At 45.0% G+C, this 20940-nt stretch overlaps 1 protein-coding gene across 1 annotated transcript in view; it reads left to right on the top strand.

Annotated features, from left to right (window-relative positions):
* The first annotated feature begins 947 nt into the window (after positions 1-947).
* The window catches only part of CHCHD3 (coiled-coil-helix-coiled-coil-helix domain containing 3), a 220210-nt gene continuing 200217 nt past the window's right edge, over positions 948-20940 (top strand). Inside the window, exons 1-2 of the mRNA XM_081927466.1 lie at positions 948-1092; positions 8180-8282. Of these exons, the coding sequence (XP_081783592.1) occupies positions 1009-1092; positions 8180-8282 (187 nt within the window). The 5' untranslated portion in view covers positions 948-1008. The remainder of the gene's footprint in view (positions 1093-8179; positions 8283-20940) is intronic.

Here is a 20940-nt window from a genome sequence, read left to right as displayed (position 1 = left end):
GTAATACTGGGGCTACGTGTGTGCAGGCTGGGTGGGAATCGTTTTGCAATACAGTCGTGCCAAGGCTTGCTTGCTTGCTTGCTTGCTTGCTTGCTTGCTTGCTTGCTTCCTTCCTTCCTTCCTTCCTTCCTTCCTTCCTTCCTTCCTTCCAATGCGTGGTTGTTTCATGTGCTATTACTTCACACCCACACTTCCATTTTTTGCCCTTGTCAATATGCCCTCAGCCTTGTTCCTGCACAGAACAGGGAAGGCAGCGTACCTGCTGGGGTGGTAGCTTAGTGTAACCCTTGACAACCATATGTCAGGAGTGCTCTGATGGTGTTTCCTGCTTGGCAGGGGGTTGGACTCGATGGCCCTTGGGGTCTCTTCCAACTCTAGGATTCTGTGATTCTAAAATTTCACTAGTAAACTGCATTAGCTGTGCCATGCTTCCTTGTTGACAGTTTACTGACAGCTTCAAACCGTTTCCTATTTAATTCCTTCTCCCCCCGCAACCTGCTTTGCCACTATTAAAATTCAGTTAAGGATGTAGAATAAAAGAGCAAATAAAAACAGCAGCTACATCTGAAGGCTTGAACTACACAGCCCACAATGCATTGCGGCTCCCGCGCGTGATTTGCGGCCTGACTCCCAGGACTGATTTGCGGCCTGACTCTCAGGCCGACTCCCTTTTACCCAGCCTGCCTTGCGAACACGCCCCTTTGCCCCAGGGCATCCTGGGAATTGAAGTCTCGCCGCCTTCTCAGCTCCCACAAGTTCTGTCGGGAAACCCACGAGTCGGAAAAAACTTTCCACCCGGCCTGGTCAACACGCCGGGGCGGGCTGTTGCCCCGGGCAACCAGCTCCTGAGCCAACGGGAGCCCTGCGCGCTGTGGGCGGTGGGCGGGCCTGGAGGGGCGGCGGGCCAATCGCGCGTCGGTGGGCGTGGCGCGGGTCTCCTCGGGCACCTTGTCCCGTCTTCTGCTTCTTTGCGGCCTAGTCGGCGCTCGAGTGCGCAGCCGGGTGGTGATGGGCGGCGGAGGCAGCGCCCCGCGGAGGGTCACCTTCGAGGCGGACGAGAATGACAACATCACGGTGGTGAAGGGCGTCCGGGTGAGAGAGAGAGAGGGACGGAGGGAGGGAAGAGGACAGGCCGACCTTGCAGGGCTGTCGTGCTGCTGCCTTGACCTCCTCCTCAGCTGCTGCTGCTCATTTACTACGTCTCTTAATTTTTTGTGAATTTTTTTTTATTAGTTTTCAATTGCAATAATAGCCTCATTATAACAATGCCATATTACAATACAATTAGCAATGCCCATCATTCAGTAAAGGGTAAAGGGACCCCTGGCCATTAGGTCCAGTCGTGGCCGACTCTGGAGTTGCGGCGCTCATCTCGCTCTATGGGCCGAGGGAGCCGCGTACAGCTTCCGGGTCATGTGGCCAGCATGACTAAGCCGCTTCTGGGAACAAGAGCAGCGCATGGAAACACCGTTTACCTTCCCACTGGAGTGGTACCTATTTATCTACTTGCACTTTGACATGCTTTTGAACTGCTAGGTTGGCAGGAGCAGGGACCGAGCAACGGGAGCTCACCCCGTCGCGGGGATTCGAACCGCCAACCTTCTGATCGGCAAGTCCTAGGCTCTGTGGTTTAACCCGCAGCGCCACCCGCGTCCAGTCCATCATTCAGTATCCATCATCAAATTATATAATTTAGGTGGTCCCCCCGCCCCTGCATGTTAGAATTGATGGCTTGGTGATTTTGTTTATTTCCATGTTCCAAAATATATATTTTTAAAAAAATAATCTTTATTTCATATTGAAAAAATTGCAACGAAAACAAACGTTAAACATTACACCCACATCTTCGAAAAAGTATTACAAAAAGAGCAAAAATATAAAAAGAAAACAAAATTCATAAAAAGACAAACAGAAAAAATTGATCATGTACACAAAGTTATTCAAAGGATACAAATAGTAGTTGCATTTTTCTATACTCCCAAGTTCCAAAATCTTACTAATTTCAATTACACTCTAGTCAAGGTAACAAATCCCTTATACAACAACTGCAGTATTAACGACTTCCATTCGTATTGGCACATTAAATGATTTATAAAACTACAAGTGAGACACTCAAACTATATCCTTGTTCTTCCTGTGTGTGGCCGTTATTCTGTCCATGGTGTTTATTCGTGCCCTTGTAAAATGTTATGTCTTATCTGTTCCTGGTTGCTGCTGTTCTCCATCATGGCTTGGGCGGAGCTAATATCCCATTGATGTTTCAAAAATTCTCCATTGCTCCGCCCTGTGCTTTGTGCGTCTCTTATCTTTTGGTCTTGCAAGATGGAGTTTCCCATCTGGCCCTGTACTTTCTCACGAGTTTTATTTAGTTATTTTAAGCCGCCTCGAGCATGGTTTATGGCTATGGAAAGGTGGCGTGCAAATGAGGCAGGATCTATCTGTTGCAGAGGCATGGTTACAGGTAATGACTCGTCTGGGGCTCCTGTTCCTCTGAGTTGACGAGGCCTTTTTGTCTGGTGGCACCTGGAGGTGCCTCATGGGACTGTACCATTGCAGAGTGGGAAGGGACCATGAGGGTCATCCATTCTGACCTCCTGCAATGCAGGAATCTTAATGAAAGCATCCGCGACAGATGGCCACCTGACGGTTGCTTTATAAACCTCTCAAGGTGTAGAAAGTTTGCAGTCTCTCACGGGAGTCTTTTCCACTGCTGAACAGCTCTTGCCACCCAAAAGTTCTTCCTAATGTTGAGTTGGAATCTCCTTTCTTGTCATCTTTCCGAGCACAATTCAAAGTGTTGGTGCTGACCTTTAAAGCCCAAAAAGGCCTCAGTCCAGTATATCTGAAGGAGCGTCTCCACCCCCATCGTTCTACCCGGACACTTAGGTCTAGCTCTGAGGGCCTTCTGACGGTTCCCTCACTGCAAGAAGCCAAGCTACAGGGAACTAGGCAGAGGGCCTTCTCGGTAGTGGCCCCCGCCCTGTGGAACGCCCTCCCAACAGATGTCAAAGAGAACAACAACTACCAGACTTTTAGAAGACATCTGAAGGCAGCCCTGTTTAGGGAAGCCTTTAATGTTTGATGCATTACTGTATTTTAATATTTTTTTGGAAGCCGCCCAGAGTGGCTGGGGAAGCCCAGCCAGATGGGCGGGTTATAAATAAGAAAATATTATTATTATTATTATTATTATTATTATTATTATTATTATTATTATTATCTGAATCCACTGGTCTGGGTCCTCGCTTCCGTAGCAGCAGAAAACAAGCTTGCTCCATCTTCCATGCGGCATCCCCTCATATTTGAAGATAACTATCATGAAAATGAAACCGCCAATATCCTGATAATGCCATAACACAAATCTGTGGTGCAACTGCATTTTGGGGTACTGTGCACAGTTCTGGTCTCTCCCACAACACCACACTGGCTCTTGGATGACTTTGAAAGAGGGTTGGACAGATTCACAGAGGATGAAAAAGCTTTCAAGGGCTACGTCCCGGGATGGATATTATCTGCCTCTATTGTTGGAGGCTGTATGCCTCTTCATGTGTGGCTCACGAGCTGGCTGTTTCTCACCTCTGCACTATGCCAATGAGAGGCCCAGGCGACAGTAGAAAGAAGCAATTTCTGCCACTTCTAGCTCACTTGTTTACTTAGATTCTCTTTTTATTGGTGACACAGTGGTCTGAATTGGGCTAGCTGCATTGCCCAGAGACTGCGCAACCACAGTGCTGGAGAGTGAAAACCTTCAGTGAGTAATCTGAGGAAATGGTATCCTGCCACTCCCTCTGTTCACTCATTCCTTTGCCCTCTCTAGGCAGCCAGAATGGGACCAGCACCAACTGCTACAGTTTTAAGAGAGAAATCACAGATGTGAGCAAGTGAGTGGCTCCTGCAGTGACTGCCTCTGCTTGCTCTCTCTTTTTGGATAGTGCAGAAGGAAACCACGGCCAGTGCCTGTAGATAGCACTCCCAATTGCTTCACCACCCATAGAGCTAGGTCACAGGTGAGTGAGTCGAGGTCCGAGCTGCTCCTTGCAGGAGGTGATAACATTAATCTCCTGAAAAGTTTTGCATGCTGTTTTCTGCTGTTACAGTTCAAGCTGCTTTTCAAGGCGCAAGAACAGGCCAGGCCAAATATTTTCCTCTGCACGTGGACCTTTTGCCTGAACCTTTATTTTATGTTGAGCTCGTGCAGTCCAGGTGCATAGTGCTCATTGGTAAATCTTGCCATTAGGCAACATGGATAATTTCAGTTTATGATGCCCAAGGAAACATTCACTCAGGCATTGTTAGGTTCTTGCCTGCTCAGAGAGACTGGCCAGTTATTCTAGGCTATGGTAAAATACTCTCAGAGTGGGCAGTTCTGCCCTACTGCCTTGAAGAAGCTATTTGTAAAACTGCTGCTTAAAAAATTAATAAAGCTAGATTCCTAGACTTGACCACCTGGTCTCCCATATTCAGGTGATCCAGTGGGTAGCGGTAGCAACTTAACTGCTTTAACTTCTGCATGGTAGTGATTTCCTTGTCCAATCTCAAATCTGGAAAGAAAATGCCTTGGTTACTCTAGTGGGAGACCTGTGAGCATAAGACTTGCTGTATCAGGCCATTGGCCAGTCTTGTCCAGCATCCTTTTCCCACCGTGGCCAACCAGATGTCTATGGGAAGCACGAAAGCAGCACCTGAGTGCAACATTTTACCTGCTTGTGACTCCCAGGAACAGATGTTCAGAGGCATATTGCCTCTGACGGTGGAGGCAGAACATATTCCATCATGACTAGTAGCGATTGATACCTTCCATGCCAGGAGATTATCAACATGGGCACCTTGTCTCCCTAGCTTGGTTTTTACACCACTGACCCTGTTATCCATCAGAATAGCCTGGCAGGGTTGGATAGATGATATCACATTTCAGTATTTCTGCTCCTTGGCGTCAAATCTGCAGAGGGTTTCCGTCCTGCTCCTCTGACTTGCTGCTTTCTCTTCTTCTCCTTTAACCTTCTTGGTTTTTCTGTTTTAACCTTGCCCTTTCTGCTCTATTCCAGGGTACACAACTCTCTCATTACTTAAATATTTTTAAAAGCATGTTCTATCATTGTCACGGCAGGGGAAAATTTTGCCTGGTTTGCAACGGGGAAATTTGTGGGCGTGAGATGAGCTGAACAGGTGTCTGGCTGTTCTTGTGTGATCCTCTTCAATACAGTGCTGCTTATGATTCAGTCTGTGATGAAACACAGGTCTTAGTGAGGTCTTGCTGAGAAACATAGCATTAAGAAAACTTAAAGGTTTCTAGCTTGTGTTAATGTTGCTGCAAGGAATGACTGAACACATCTTCTAGTCTTGAACTGCATAAACATTCAACAAAGGCTGTGATTCTGTACATACTTACCTAAGTGTAATGCCCACTCATTGCAGTGGGAGAACTTCTGAGTAAACATGCATAGGATTGCAAGGTAAGCCTGCAGTCAGGCACATTGTTACTTGGAGGCAAGTGCCCTGGAACTCGTTTATTTTCTAATTAAGCACAAGGGTTTGTGCAAGACTACACGGTTGCTTGATAGTAAACCATACTGAACGCACCAGGTCTTCTCTTAGTGAGCTTGCAACAGATCAGGCTACATATGGTTTGAGGACGGCTATTTTCAAAGCTAGGAAGTACAGTTATACCTTGGTTGTCGGAACGCCTTGACACTCGTACGTTTCGGCTCCCGAATGATCGAAACTCGGAAGTGAGTGTTTTGGTTTTCAAACTTTTTTGGAAGCCGAACGTCAGGCAGGGCTTCCGTGGCTTCCGATTGGCTGCAGGAGCTTCCTGCAGCCAATCAGAAACTGTGCTTTGGTTTCCGAACGTTTTGAAAGTCAAATGGACTTTCAGAACGGATTCCGTTTGACTTCCAAGTTACGACTGTAATAGCTAAAGGTTCTTATGATAGAGCAGCATCCTTGTCAGTAGGGTAATTTTTACTCAGTTCCAAATGACTCCTCCCTGGCACCTAGCCAGAGTTTGAATTTGAGTTGTAAAGCACCATAGGTGATGGTTTGAGGAGGGTGGGATTTTGTGTGTGTGTGTGTGTTTTGTCCATTTGTCTCCTCCTGGCTGCTGGAGCAGTTTTAATCTACAGTGGTACCTCGGGTTAAGTACTTAATTCATTCCGGAGGTCCGTTCTTAACACGAAACTGTTCTTAACCTGAAGCACCACTTTAGCTAATGGGTCCTCCTGCTGCTGCTGCACCGCTGGAGCACGATTTTTGTTCTTATCCTGAAGCAAAGTTCTTAACCTGAGGTAATATTTCTGGGTTAGCGGAGTCTGTAACCTGTAGCGTATGTAACCTGAAGCGTATGTAACACGAGGTACCACTGTACTTTATTGTAATGGATTGTATCTTGGATGGTTTGTTGTGAGGCCCCTTAGAGAACAATCTCGTGGAAGCATGGGATACAGATATTTTCAATAAACACTGACAATAATGAACCCTGGTATTAGAGCTTCTAATGCCCACCTTCCAGTGTTTGTTTCCTTACCTTGTCATGTCCCTGTACTCATATTTTCCTTTTGTCTCAACGACGCCTATCCTTTCCTCAAAGAAACCTAGTGAAGGGCCTCTCTGTGCCATAGAACCTGGGGGGGGGGTCATCGTTTCTGAAGCTTATGTAAAAGCTCTTACCAACAGCACTTCAAAAGAAAAATGAAAGGCGAATGATGAAACAGGGAAATATTGGGGTGGCACCCGAGGAAGAGTTTGTTCCTTCTGTCTCTTTGATTTCCTCACACTTCTCCTGGCCCCTGCTTTCCGTTAGTCTCTGCCAACTATTCTTGTATTCCTCCTCCCCCCTTTGTTCGTTCACCTGTAAACAGGCACGCTTGTGTCCCTGTGACACTAACGCAGCTTGAAGTCCTGTTTCCTCAAGAAACTGTAGAGTTGATACTGGATAGCACCCGGATACCCATTGCTTCAGCAGCGTGTTAATTTACCAAGCAGACAAGGAAGCCTTGCCTAGGGGATAGTGTGCATTAATGTTTGCCTTTGGGAATTTAACATTTACACATACATTTACTTTATTTATTTATTTACCTTTTGTTTGTGAAAATATTTGTATACCGCTATTTAGTTTTTTTAAAAAAAAAATACCAAAGCGGTTTGCAACAATAGAACATAAAACCATATAAAAAACACCATATAAAAAGTTAAAATCAGATGACGGTTATGGAAAGATGTATTCTTAATGGCCTGCACAGGCAAGCTAATATATCCTGTTAGTCCATGAAACTGATATTTCTGCAGCACAGTGGAACTCTCTGCCTTAGTTTGGCACATGCATCCCAGTTCTAACCACACTTGTATAGCAGCCCCAATGATTTATAATGTATTTACTTATGCTGAAGTTTTTCTAGCATTGTAGCCTCTAGGTAGTAGCTGCAAAAGTATGCTGTAGTCAGAGTGTCAGAGACCAGGGTTCAAATGCCTACTCAGCCATGAAGCTCCCTGGGTGACCTTGGGCCAATGATCTCGCACTCAGCCTAACCTACATCACAGAGTTGTTGTGATGATAAAATGGTGAGGAGGAGAAGAATCCTGTATACTACCTTGAGCTTCCTTGGAAGAAAAGGTGGTATATAAATGTAATTGATGATGTTGATGAAGATGATGTATTTTTTGCATAGTGAAGATTCAAGGCAGAGGGCAATCTCGGTAGTGGCACCCGTCCTGTGGAACACCCTCCCACCAGATGTCAAAGAGAAGAACAACTACCAGACTTTTAGAAGACATCTGAAGGCAGCCCTGTTTAGGGAAGCTTTTAATGTTTAATAGATTATTGTATTTTAATATTCTGTTGGAAGCCGCCCAGAGTGGCTGGGGAAACCCAGCCAGATAGGCGGGGTATAAATAATAAATTATTATTATTATTATTATTAAGGGTGTTTTTAGCTCAGATAGGCTGGGGCAAATGTATTTCTAGGACTGCCAAAGCATTCTTGTTAGTTGCTTAAAAAAAGTGTTTATCAGATTTTGATACCTAAAAGAATGTGTTTTCTGCTGCTCAGAGCTAATACAAAATGGGGGGTTGAGAAAGTACATTATACCTGGAGCTAGAACCAAAGACAGTGTGGGAAATACATATTTTGATAAGCCAACTTATGATGTTTTTGTGTCTTTCTTTGCTCCAATGTCTCCTCAGCTGTCTGAAAATGTCATAGAGCGTATGAAGGACCCTTCTTCAGCAAGTGGGAGGTCTCAGAAATCGGGCTCTGGTGGTCATGGCTTGATTGGAGGCTCTTCAGGTATGTGCACACTTCTGGCTATAAGAGATAAGAATCAAAATGTAGCTCTGAAATTATTTTAGTAAACCCTGAAGTCTTTTTGCAGAGCTGGTTCCAATCATTCATTTGCCTTCTTTCGACTTTTTGCAAGAGCGGGATGGTTTTTTTTTACGGTGCTTTTGTTTTTAAGCACCCTACTGAGTTTCTCCCTTGTTGCTTTCCTTTTCAGTTGCACGCAAACACGGTTTGCTCTCTGCTGTACTTTCACTTTAAGACATACTTTGGAGATCTGACTTTGCAACTTAGGCATTAGTAGATGATATGTCTTCTTTAACTCTGGGAGCCGTGAGGTTCCTTAAAAGATACTCAGCAGAATGTGCACCTGGAAGTTAAGTTGCATGCGCATAGTTTGATCTGTGGGACTACCGTGGAAGCAGACTTCCTGTGCCCTCAGTAGATGAAGATTTTCCCGTTAGAAATTGCCTAGATTTTCATAGTGCTAATTAGCTGATTCCCATAATATACCACTGTCTTCCTCATTTCCAGAGCTGTATTGAAACTTTTAAAAACCAGTTTCATCCCCACATCAGAAAAGGGGACAAATGTATGTTTGGAATCATAGAATTGTAGAGTTAGAAAGGAACATGAGGGTCTTCTAGACCAGGGATGTCCAACAGGTCGCTCGCGATCTACTGGTCGATCCCTGCGTGGTTTTGGTCCCTCCCAAAGCTAAGCAACTTATGCTTCCCGAACCCCCTAAAAACAGGCATTTCCCCCTCCCTAAGAAAGCTCAACAGCTTTGTCCTGAAGCCCAATAAAACGGGGCTTTCCCTCTCCCTAAAAAAAGTTGAAGAACTTTTACCTGAACCCCAATAAAACAGGGGTAGATCACTGCCAGCTTTTAATTCTGTAAGCAGATCGCAGTCTCTTGGAAGTTGGCCACCCCTGAGTTAGTCCAACCCCCTTGCAATGCAGGAATCTTATGCCCAGTGTGGGGCTCAAACCCACGACCTTGAGATTAAGAGTGTCCTGCTCTACCGACTGAGCTATATCCACAAATGGTACTTAGGAAGGGCCTGTGATGCTGGCAGAATTGGGTTAGGGGTAACTGGTGGGTACATCTGTCTCTCACCCTGAAGTTTGATCGAAGCTAGTCTCATCTTGTAATACAGAGAACAGCTGTATCCCATTTTTAAGAGATATTCATAGGCGTCCTTAAACAAGGCCGTTGCAAGTTATCAAAATATTTGAAGGCCCCCTCCTCCCATAGTCTAGAGTATTTCTATCCTACGATTGCGCTTGCCAATGTAAGACGCATCTATTGATCTCAAGTTGGGCAGAAATTAAGTTACAACCATAATAAAGAAATCTCTAGCCTGCTTCTTGCGAACATCGTCTTTCAGTTATTTGAGTAACTTTAAACATACTGAAATATTTAACAAGCACAAAATCTTTAAAGTACATCTGTCATTCTTTCCTAGGGCTGTGTGATGACAAGTAATTCGATCAGCCTAGTTTGAGTGCGTTTCTTGAATGCATGTGCTAAAAGCAGCGCTTAGTCATAATAGACAAATTTAATGGCTTAATTTGTTTTTTTTAACACTACTGGATTCCTGAAAAGTCAGTGTATTATTTAAGGAGGAAGGCACAAAAAGGTTATGAAAAAGGAAAAGCGTTAAGGATCAGTTTTCAGTGTCTGCTTTCTCGGTTGTGGCTTTTCATTGAAGGGTCAGTTGTTGCCATTTCCCTTTCTCCGTTGTGAAGAGCTTTCCATTTGTGGCTCTTAAAGAGACCGGCAATTTTGAACATTTAACTGGGTGGCACGCTTTCTATATGGGAAGTTAGGTTAGGCTGAGAGCTGTGACTGACCCATTGGCATCCAGCGTGCTTCTTGGGCGAGCCTGGATTTGAACACAGGTCTGGTTCACCAGAAGCGGCTTAGTCATGCTGGCCACATGACCTGGAAGCTGTACGCCGGCTCCCTCGGCCAACAAAGCGAGATGAGCGCCGCAACCCCAGAGCCAGTCACGACTGGACCTAATGATCAGGGGTGCCTTTACCTTTAACTATGGAGTCACGAAATTAAAAGACGCCTGCTTCTTGGGAGAAAAGCAATGACAAACCTAGACAGCATCTTAAAAAGCAGAGACATCACCTTGCCGACAAAGGTCCGTATAGTTTAAGCTATGGTTTTCCCAGTAGTGATGTATGGAAGTAAGAGCTGGACCATAAAAAAGGCTGATCGCTGAAGAAGTGATGCTTTTGAATAAAGCGAGATGAGCGGTGCAACCCCAGAGTCGGTCACGACTGGACCAAATGGTCAGGGGTACCTTTACCTTTACCTCCATGGATTGTACCACTACAGCACATTGACTGTCTCAATTGCACACATGCAAGTTCTCTTGGTAGGTGAGTTTTGCCTGCTCCCGAAATCTTGCAGCTGGCTGGACATAGGGTGTGAAAGTATAGTTGCCACCTACAATGAATGACTGGCTTTTGACATTTGGAGCTATTTGATCTTCATAGCGTGTATTTATAGCACACTGCATTCTAGATTGTGTGAGTGTATCTCAGGGTGGCTACTCCTGCCTGTGACTGTAGGGTAGACTGCATAGCGTTCGGTCTATCATAGTGCTGTGATCTCCTGTTCCTCATTGTTGGTCCTCCAGTGCCACCTGTGACATTTCACACAATGTGCCCCAGGCTGGTGTGATTTCGAGAATAAGCCTCTCCATTCTCAAGGGGTACTTCTGTGATTTTTGCATATGAAGGTTTTTGGGTGGGGGCAAAGTGGGGAGGAGAATTAAAATGAATTTTGTAAGTACTTTTTAGTGAAATGTTCAGGAACTAATCGCAATAATGATAAATGTATATTAAGAGAGATAACAGCTGTTATTTCAGCCGGCTTGAAGTAAAAGGGGTGCCGCACTTCAGTGGCATGTCACATTTTAATTACCTTGAGATTATTTTTTGAGATGAAGTTGCTATGTAATGATTCCGAGTAATAATTCACAGAGCCTAACTTGATGGCCAAGAAGTGCAGAACACATAAATGTATGAACATGTTGAATATCTGCTGCTGCTACACAGTGATATGGACTCATTTTGATATGAAAGCCACATTAGTTCTTGTGGTCCTTGAATGAGCAGATGAGGCGAAGGGACACGGATACCATCAAGAGAGATAAGTTTAATTTCGCCCGCAGCCACTTAGGTTTGCATATAATGGACTTGGCTCTGATAAATTGTGCAAAAGTTCTCCTTGTGATTGTGCATACAATTTGAGCAATACTGCACTCGGATGACTTAATGGTGCCTGACTGGTGAGAAGAGAGATCACACATGAGCTTAGGCAGGTAGGTAACTGTTACTGGGAGAGGTCACGGCTTCTGCAAAGCTCACCTTTACTGGAAAAGAATATTTAACAAAGTACGAAGGCTGGAGAAGTCACAGTAGGTTTTTCAGCTGAAGGTAAAAGGAAGAACAGACTTGATTATTAAAAGGAAGAACAGACTTGATTATTAAAATCAGTGCATAGCAAAGTTTCATGTTTTTTGTTCTCTCTGTGATGAGGACAAGTGCAGTGTGCACATTTATTCATATATGTATGATTTATATATATATGTACCATTTAATACCAAATCCTTCAAGTTGGCATGCCATAACTTGAATCAGAGAGTCCTTTCCCCCTCACTGTGAGACTGAGGGGTCAAAGGTTGTAGTTCATTGTTTTGCATTTGTGCTCATAATGCATATGCACTCCTCTTGATGCACCATCTTTCCCTTGGAGACATTGCCTGGTGAGCCGCCTCCTTCATACTCTCCAGCAGGCCGTGCCCCAGAGCTCTCCACAGGCTTGAAAGGGGCAACGCCTGGGTCTTGCACCTTGTCAGGTCCTGAGGCATCTGGGAGGGCTTCCTCAGGCGGGCTCTGCTGCATAATCTTGTCTTCCCCGTCTCCCCTTCCATGGCCTCTTCCTCCCCATCTCCCCTTCTGAGTCCTCATCCTTACATGCCCCCTTGCTGCTGACCTGAATCCGAGGGCTCAGAGAGAGCCATGTCATTGGCAGAGTTTAGCAGGGCTGGCAGTGAAGGTCAGGGCTGTGCTGGCATTGAGGTGCTTTGTGCAACCGGAGCTTTGATCCTAGCCAAAGCCATGATTGCAGCTTTGCTATGGAAAGCTCACTTCTGTTTTCAGGTCCCTTGGCTTTTGCTGTGATGGAATAAAGCACAGTTGATTCCAGTTGGATGAGGTCTTTGCGAGTTTGCTTTCCTGGGCTGTATTCCTGCATTACCCAACAAACCAGCCAGAGAAGAGGAACGGAGATCTGCTCTGGAACAGAAAATACTCTACGGAGCTCTACGTGATAAAACAGAAGATGGAAACGGATGACGTTACAAAGGCAAATCTCAAAACTGTCTTGGTCACGTCAAGTCAAATAACTTTAAAATTGCATAAAGTGGTATCAAGACACCAAGTGGGACAAAAACGAGGACACACAAAGTCAGCTGCCCTTATTGTATTACAACTTCAATGTCCCTTTGATTTTCTGTGCTTTGACTTTCACTGCCTCCATATGAAAGGTCCTACTCTCCAGAGCTTGCTTCATCCTCCATGTGGCAACCCTTTAGAACAGTGGTTTTCAACTAGCGTGCCGTGGCACCCTGGGGTGCCTTGAATGAAGGTCAGGGGTGCCGTGAAACACACTAGACCCATTTCCTTGTCTAAAGCAGGTCCATCAATCAGATTTCAATTCCCCACTTCTTGTATTACAGAAACGTTTCTTCCATTTGACCTCTGTGTCTCACCCAAACCATTCGCGCCTAGGTCAGTGGTTTTCAGCCAGTGTGCCGTGGCACCCTGGGGTGCCTTGAATGAAGGTCACGGGTGCCGTGGGCAACACAGGCCTCTCTCTCTTTCCTTCCCTCCCTCCTCTGATGCCCTTTCACGTCTCTGCCTCCCAAAGGCTTGCGTGCCTGTTTGTTGCAGCAGCCCTGGCTACAAGCTCTGCAGGCGAATGGTGCCTCTGGGGCTGGCCAGTGGGTGCTGGGCGCCAGGAGCTGAGGCGGCCTCGGAGTAAGCAAGCAAGCAGGCGAGGGAGCCCAGCCAGCCAGTCCACCAGCCCTTTCTGTTGGGAATGGACAGACTAGTGGGAGGCTGGGTAGGTAGGCAATGCGCTGGCTTTTCTTGTGCTTGCTGTGTGCAATGCCTGCCTGGGAGCTGAGTGCCCGGCGCCAAAGGGGAGCCTTTTTGCCATGTAGGCCCGGCGGTGTCCACTGCTGCCACTGCTGCCTCCCAAGGTGAGTAAGATGGTGGCCTCACATTCACCTTCAGCCCATTTCCCTTGGGCTGCTAAGGCTCGGGTCATCCTCTTCATTGGTCTCTGTGGGTCAGGGTGAGGAGGCATCTCTCTTTGGGGTGAGGGGTGCAGCTCAGAGATCAGGGGCAGCAGCAAGAGAAGAGGAGGCTGAGGGAACCCTCCACAAGGAACGGGGTTTGAAAAAGGGTGAGGGGTGCCAGCTCTGCAGGCAGGGGTGACCTAACAGCCACAGGGGTGCTGCAGAAAGAATATAGTTGATCAAGGGAGCCTTGGACTCCAGAAGGCTGAAAGCCTCTGCTTTAGATAACACTGGGGAACAAGGCTTCTTTACACATTTTTGTCTACTTGAAGAAGCCATGGTCCGATCTGAAAAATACAAATATTTAGGTTACAAAACTGTAAAAATAAAGAAAAATTAAGTTTGCAAAACAATAATTACCATGTGGTTAGGGTAGGTCAACGTGTCAGTGTCCACTTATCCCCAGTGTAAATACGACATATCGGCAAAAGTTGGAAATTGAAAGATAACTATAGCATGTGCACAAAAATTGATTTCAGATTTGAAATCAGCATTGAAAGAACAGTTGAAAAATCTCATGCAAAAGAAAATGAAGAAAAATTTGTTCCCCAGTATACTGTGTATCCCAAGGGAATACATTTTTTTGCATACCTCCAACTGTACATGTCATTTTCAATGCTATACATGTCATGTTCAATGCTATATAAGTCACTTACATTCATACTCATATTGTACTACTTTGACTATGTGTTTAATAAAATATTGAATTCTTGCATTGTGAAAAACGAAGATTATGGTGAAAAGTTAAAAACGAATTGCAAAAAGAAAGAGCTTACAGAACAAAACCAACGTCAGATATTAAATCATCACATCAAAATTAAGTTAGAACAACTGCAGGTGTCAATGCAACAAAAAATTTGTTCCCTATTGGAAGATGGCCAGCCTCAGGCATGTCTTCTATTGGAGGACCTAGGGTCACTGATACTAGAAATTGGTCCCTTTCTGTTCGTTCTAACACTTCAAAAGTGTCCACAAAAGTGGAGAAACTCATCTGGTTGTTAGCACTTCCACTGTATTTGTGCAAATAAGTATACTGACCCTTGGAAATGTCTACGGGACTCTTCTGAAGGATTTATTAATTATGTGGGAATACAATATCCAACAACTTCAGAGCCTGCACATTATATTTATTGTCCAAAAAATAATGAGAGGTTAGGAAGACACCTTCCAAGCCTAAGCCTAAAGGTAGCAAGAAACCCCCTGCTGCTGTTCCAATTTGGGCATTAAAATCCTCACAGAGAAGTATAAATGCTATGGGGAATTTATAACTGATCTGCTAGGGATGTTAAATCTGATCAAATCTTGGTTGTCAGTTACAGATTAATAGTAGCGGGAAGGTAGATGTTTATATAGAAAAGAAAGATTCCTAATTCGGTTTTGATTTGTACTGGCAAAACGTAATTATTTTGAGTTCCAAAATCTGCTATCCAAACTTCTCTAGCCAAATCAAGTGATACTGTATAAAGGAAGTCAAGTCCCCTCTTCCTCAGCCCTGTATAAATTTATTAACAGCTGGCTACTAGCTAAAAGATTTATAACATTGTAAGGTGGGGCGGGGGGGGGGGAGGAGGGTTAAATTCATGAGACCAAGTCTCTTGCAAACATATTATATCAAATTGCTGGAGCATACGGATAAAATCCTTATCTGCCTTTTTATTATCCCAGTCTGCCAGGTTCCAGGAAAAAAATGTTAATACCTTTCTGGATGTTTTCTAGTGAGTTATGATATCCTAAAGGGGAGAGGTAAAAGTATTCTAATTTGCTTTACTATAATTACCCCTAGGCTGGGGCTTATTTTGAGCATTTGTTAATGGATAATCCCTTTGATTTCAGGAAACTAGATTGTTAACAGCATACCTGGCCATATTTTTCTTGAAATTCTAAAGTGGTTTCTGACATGGCGTGGGGGTCTGCTGTTTAAAAACAGAACAAAACAAAACAAAAAATCTGTTTGGGCAGAATGAAGCTCTTGAGTGTGCTCCAAATAGATTTTAAGATCTTTGGCTTATGCGAGTAGCACAAACTTGGGACATCATGTAAGTATAAGGTGGCAACAGCTTAAAGCAGGGATGTCCAACTCCCAATAGACTGCCATCTACTCTCAGTATTAAAAAAACTGACAGTGATCTATGCATTGTCATAAAAAGATTGGCAGTGATCTATCCAAAGTTGTGGAGCTTGAGCTTGTTTTAGTAAAGTTTTAGTAAACTTGTTGAGCTTTTTTTAGTAAGCCAAATTTGGGTTGTTGTTTTTTGCTTTTTTGTAAGGAGATCGCTGAGGGGCCAGAGATCTACCAGGAACACCCCACTATCTACCAGTAGATCATGATCTACCGGTTGGACATGCCTGGCTTAAAGCTATGCGTATGCCCTCCATCACAGACTTTTTGCCTTTGTTCGGTGATTTGGAAGTCTATTCGTTTAAAGAGAAAATATATATGCAGTAAGGCTAGGCTCTGACTTTGGAATTTCTTCGTGAAGCCAAATGTACCTTGCCTTTCTTCCCTTGTGTGCACTTTTATTATTGCGTCCCCTTAGCTGGGTAATCCAAGCAGTAGGCTTAAAATTCTTGACCTTTGGAACGATAAATCTCTTTAATACCCTTTACAGCCCTGCTTAATCTAAGAGGAGAATGATAGGGGCTGATTTAACATTGTTCTGTTTCGCGTGGATGCTCTGAAGTGCATCTTTTTAGATATTTCTGCCCTTTATGTGGTGGGTATATATATATAAAGTATTTCCCCACTTTCTGACCCACCCTTTTACTTCAGTCTTATGTGGGTGTGTAGGAAGGCAATACTAAAAGAACAGCCCAATAAAACTGGTAAATATTTGTTCCTCCAGAATGACCTTATACCATCTTTGTCCTGGTGTGTACTTATCGTAAGTGGCCTGGCTTTGGCTCCAGCCTCCAGGGAAATTGTATCACATGAAGAGAGCATCCTTTGCTTGCCTTTGAGGTTGCTGTAGAACATCACGGAAGACATTATTCTCTTAAGTACCATGGTGCCCAAGACATTTTAACTCATTAGGACTTTTCAGGGTTCTGAATTGTGCTTGGAAACGTAGCCAATGGGAGCCAATGTAGGTCTTTCAGGACCGGTGTTATATGGTCTTGGCGGCCGCTCCCAGTCACCAGTCTGGCTGCCGCATTCTGGATTAGTTGTAGTTTCTGGGTCACCTTCAAAGGTAGCCCCACGTAGAGCGCATGGCAGTAGTCCAAGCGGGAGATAACCAGAGCATGGTTTTAAAAGGTAAAGAGTCCTAGCCACTAGCCACCAACCCTAGTGTGTACTTATTATTTTAGATGGTTGCCCCACCCCAGAGTTTGTTCCACTGAGTCTGGGCTCTTCAGCCCTCGCAGGAGAGCAATGTCCCTCTGGCCTTCCAGGATTCTCTTATGTTGAGCAGGGTGAGTTTGGGCCTCACTCCCTAGGCTATGTGGAAAAGGCCTTTGCAGGGCTCACTGCAGGGCAATCTTGATGCTTTTGCCAGATCCTGAGTCCCCTCACTCTCTTGTAACTGTGTGTGTGTCTGTGTTGTGTGTCCGTGTGTGTCCATGCTGAGAACTGCATTGTTGTAATACTTCTGGTTATGCCACAACTTGTAGCTATTACGCTCAGCTTCCCTCTCACCCCTTTCCCCACTCCAAGTCTGCCTGCATCTTGGGAAAATGTGAAGTCAAGCTGGAGATCGGCGTAGATATATAAAAAGGAGCAATTTGAAGCACGAGATCCATTTAAGTGCGGTGCTGTGGTGCCGCCAGCCAATACGAAACTGGAGTTTAACAAACTTTGAAGGATCTATAGAATGAGCCAAGTGAGGATGAATATGATAGATGTTTAATTTAGGGTACCTTGGCGATGGTGAAACTCAATTTACTCTCTTGAAAAGATCTGCTGAACGCGTCTGACCGATCAGATAGGGCTTAGCTCACCTCCCTGTGATAGCTTCTAAAGAAACTGCAGCAGTTTGATTGAGCAGTGGCTTGCCCCAATGTCCTTGACTCAAGTTCTTTGTTCTCTTCCTCCCCAGTTTCACAGAGGGCTGCTGTTGGTTAGTTGCGTGCTCTTTCAGAGGCCCGACATTCTTTTAGAGGAAAGGTTTCAGGGTCAACGTAAATGTATTGGAAGGTGAAATACCCCCCCAGTAGGGTGCTTCTTTTAAAAACGGAAAGGGGGGGGGGAAGGAGAAGCAATGAACATTATTTTTCCAGTATAATTGTTAATCTCCAGCTCAACTGTGCATCTGTGTTACTGGACGGTGCAAGACAAAAGCCTCTGCAGGGCAAACTCATAGTGAAAAAACCCAATTTTTTATTTGCTTTGGTATATCATAGGCTCTTCTGTTGGTCACACTTAAGGCATATCATCACCCAAATACCCATTGTGTCCGGTAGGCTAAAGCTGCAAATTGACGTTACTCCTGGATCATTGGTGTGGCGAGATCACCGCATCAGGAAACAGTCCTTGTAGGCGGCATGGAAGTAAAAAAGTAAAGGGACCCCTGACCATTAGGTCCAGTCGCAGACGACTCTGGAGTTGAAGTGCTCATCTCGCTTTATTGGCCGATGGAGCCGGCGTACAGCTTCCGGGTCATGTGGCCAACGGGACTAAGCCGCTTCTGGCGAATCAGAGCAGCGCATGGAAACGCCGTTTACCTTCCTGCTGGAGTGGTACCTATTTATCTACTTGCACTTTGACGTGCTTTCGAAATGCTAGGTTGGCAGGAGCAGGGACCGAGCAAAGGGAGCTCACCCCGTCGCGGGGATTCGAACCACCGACCTTCCTATCTGCAAGCTCTAGGCTCTGTGGTTTAACCCACAGCGCTACCTGCGTCCTGGCATGGACGTAGTGGTAGCTATAAACACCTCCCTCTGTCCAAAAAGTCCTGACTGAGCTGCATTTGCTCCATAAGAACAAAAGAAGAGGCCAAGACTCATTTAGTTCAGTGTTTTGTTCTTGCACTGACTTGCCAGATATATAGAATCATACAGTTGGAAAGGGACCCTGAGGGTCATTAGTCAAACCCATTGCAGTGCAGGAATACCCATGGGAAGACCACAATCGGGACTTGAGTGCTCTCTTCACACGTGATTCACCGGAACTCGTTTTCAGAGGCAAGTCAGCCTGCGACAGTGGAGGTGTCCAAAGGATGGGTGCAAAGCCTTCTGTCATAGAGAGCTTATAGCAGGGGTCACCAACCTAAGGCCCATGGGCCGGAAGTGACACACGGAGGTCGTTTGACTGGCCCACGAGTCACCCCTGGACCGAGCTGCCTGCTCACGTGCTGTGCTAAACCAGTGCGGTGCGGGCACTCGCTTCCGTGGCGCTAGAAATTATGGCTGCGCATGCACAGATGCTGAAAATTGCATCTGCGCAGACTCCAATGCCGAAAATCACAGGCTCACGGGTGCAATCCAGGCCATGGAAGGATCTCTGTGGGACTGATCTAGCCCAGGCAAGGTAAACCTTGCTGACCCCTGGCTTATAGCATGTCTCTTGCTCTTTTGAAAACGGCAGCCTTGGAGGTGAGCCACGTGGTGGAAGGTAAAGCCCTATTTCCATAACTGCCCACCTCTCAGATGTCTTGGTAGTACTGTATGTAATTTCAGTGTGGGGATACCCAAGGTTTGTATCCCTGCTCAGTGGCCAGGAGTAAGTTGCTAATCTCTTGCACCCCAGCCATCACAGAACTATTAACTTTATAACAATACAATTAAGGTAAGGTCACATTACAATCTAATTTGACATCTTGGAATAGGATGAGAAGTGGAAATAGGCAATTGACTGCAAAAGAGTACCCCAATTAACATTCTATACAGACACTGGAAGAGCTTTTCCAAAAGCAAATGTTTTGGTAAAGTTTGTTTTTTAGGCAATACAGGAACAATGAGCTAGTTTGCACATAATGTTAAACCAAATGGTGGTTTAGCATGTATGTGAGAATTCCTGGAGAGGAGATTGTTGCCGCTGTGCTCCTTCCCTAGTGATGCTGCCACTGTGAGCTAAGCTGTGGTTTGGTTTAGTGCATTGTCTGAACCGGGACTTTTGGTTTGTCTCACTCCAGCCAAACCATGACTTGTAGACCCAGGATCTATCCTCATCATTTGTCTGGAGCAAGACAAACCACCAGCCCAGGGTCAGATGACAAGCTAAGCTGAACGATGGCTTGGCTCTCAGCCATGCAGGAAATAAGGTAGTAGGAGCAGAGTGTCCACAAATCGCCTTTCTGGGAGGCTGCATGTTCACGCTAAACCGTAGTTTGGATTTGCGTACTACGTGAAGCATCTCCGTGTTATATGGGAGGATGTGCTGGTTCTATCAACACCGCTAGTGGAGTTTGTGTGTGTGTATAATCATATTTTTAAGTCTAGCTAATAGAAGCTCTGATCAGGGTTACGACTTTGCAGATAGCGTTGGCCGTTTTAGTATGCAGGCTAGTAGAATTTGTTCACTTAGAAGTGCCATTTTTGTTTCAATAGATGCTATAAAACAGGTAATTCTGGTACAGCATATTATGAGCTTCTTTGGTCTCAGGTGGATTATTCAAAATTAAATTTCACGCTCTTTGACCCAAGCCTAGAAGTGCTCTTTTTTGGTTTCTACTAAATGCAGAGACACACTTTATAATGTGCCCACCCCCTCCGTAATTGCACAATTTACAGATAAAGCAAAAATATTGGGATCACAGCAGCTGGCATATTTTGCCAAGTTGATACCAATGGGTTCTCTGGGCTGAAGAAACATACTCTTTGGTGTGTGTGCCCCTCCCCCTCTGGACTTTCTACTAAAAGCAAATCTACCTGCTGGAGCAATAAGAAGTGAAATGTAATATAAAGGCTTGATGGCATCTGGTTAATGTTTCTACCGCTGAATGCAGTATTCAAGGTGCATTATTTTGCACATTAAAGCTGCAGAAGAACAGTTCAGGCGGATGAAATATTTAGAGTTTTAGACCAAACTATTCTTTTCCAGCAAAATAAACATTTCAGAAGTATTTGCAGCTGGAGATAGACCAGAACCAGGAGTTGATATGTGTTCCTTATTATTGCTCATCTGCCTGGGAGGCTGCTGGATTTCATCTGGTTGTGTAGAGATCCCAATGCCTATGGGGGAAGCAGGTCAGCCAGGTTTAGTAGAAGTGGCTGAACTTTCAGAGGACCACCAGGAAGCAGAGTGTTTTGATAATGAGTAGAGTTGACGCAGCACACAGAAGACTGAGCTTCATTGTGGGATACTTGGCTTTTAATTTCACCTGTCTTATATCAGGTAGGTCACT

The sequence above is a fragment of the Podarcis melisellensis genome (genome assembly GCF_964234715.1).
Source record: "Podarcis melisellensis genome assembly, chromosome: 10".
NCBI lineage: Eukaryota > Metazoa > Chordata > Lepidosauria > Squamata > Lacertidae > Podarcis > Podarcis melisellensis.
This window is presented reverse-complemented; position numbering and strand designations above follow the sequence as displayed.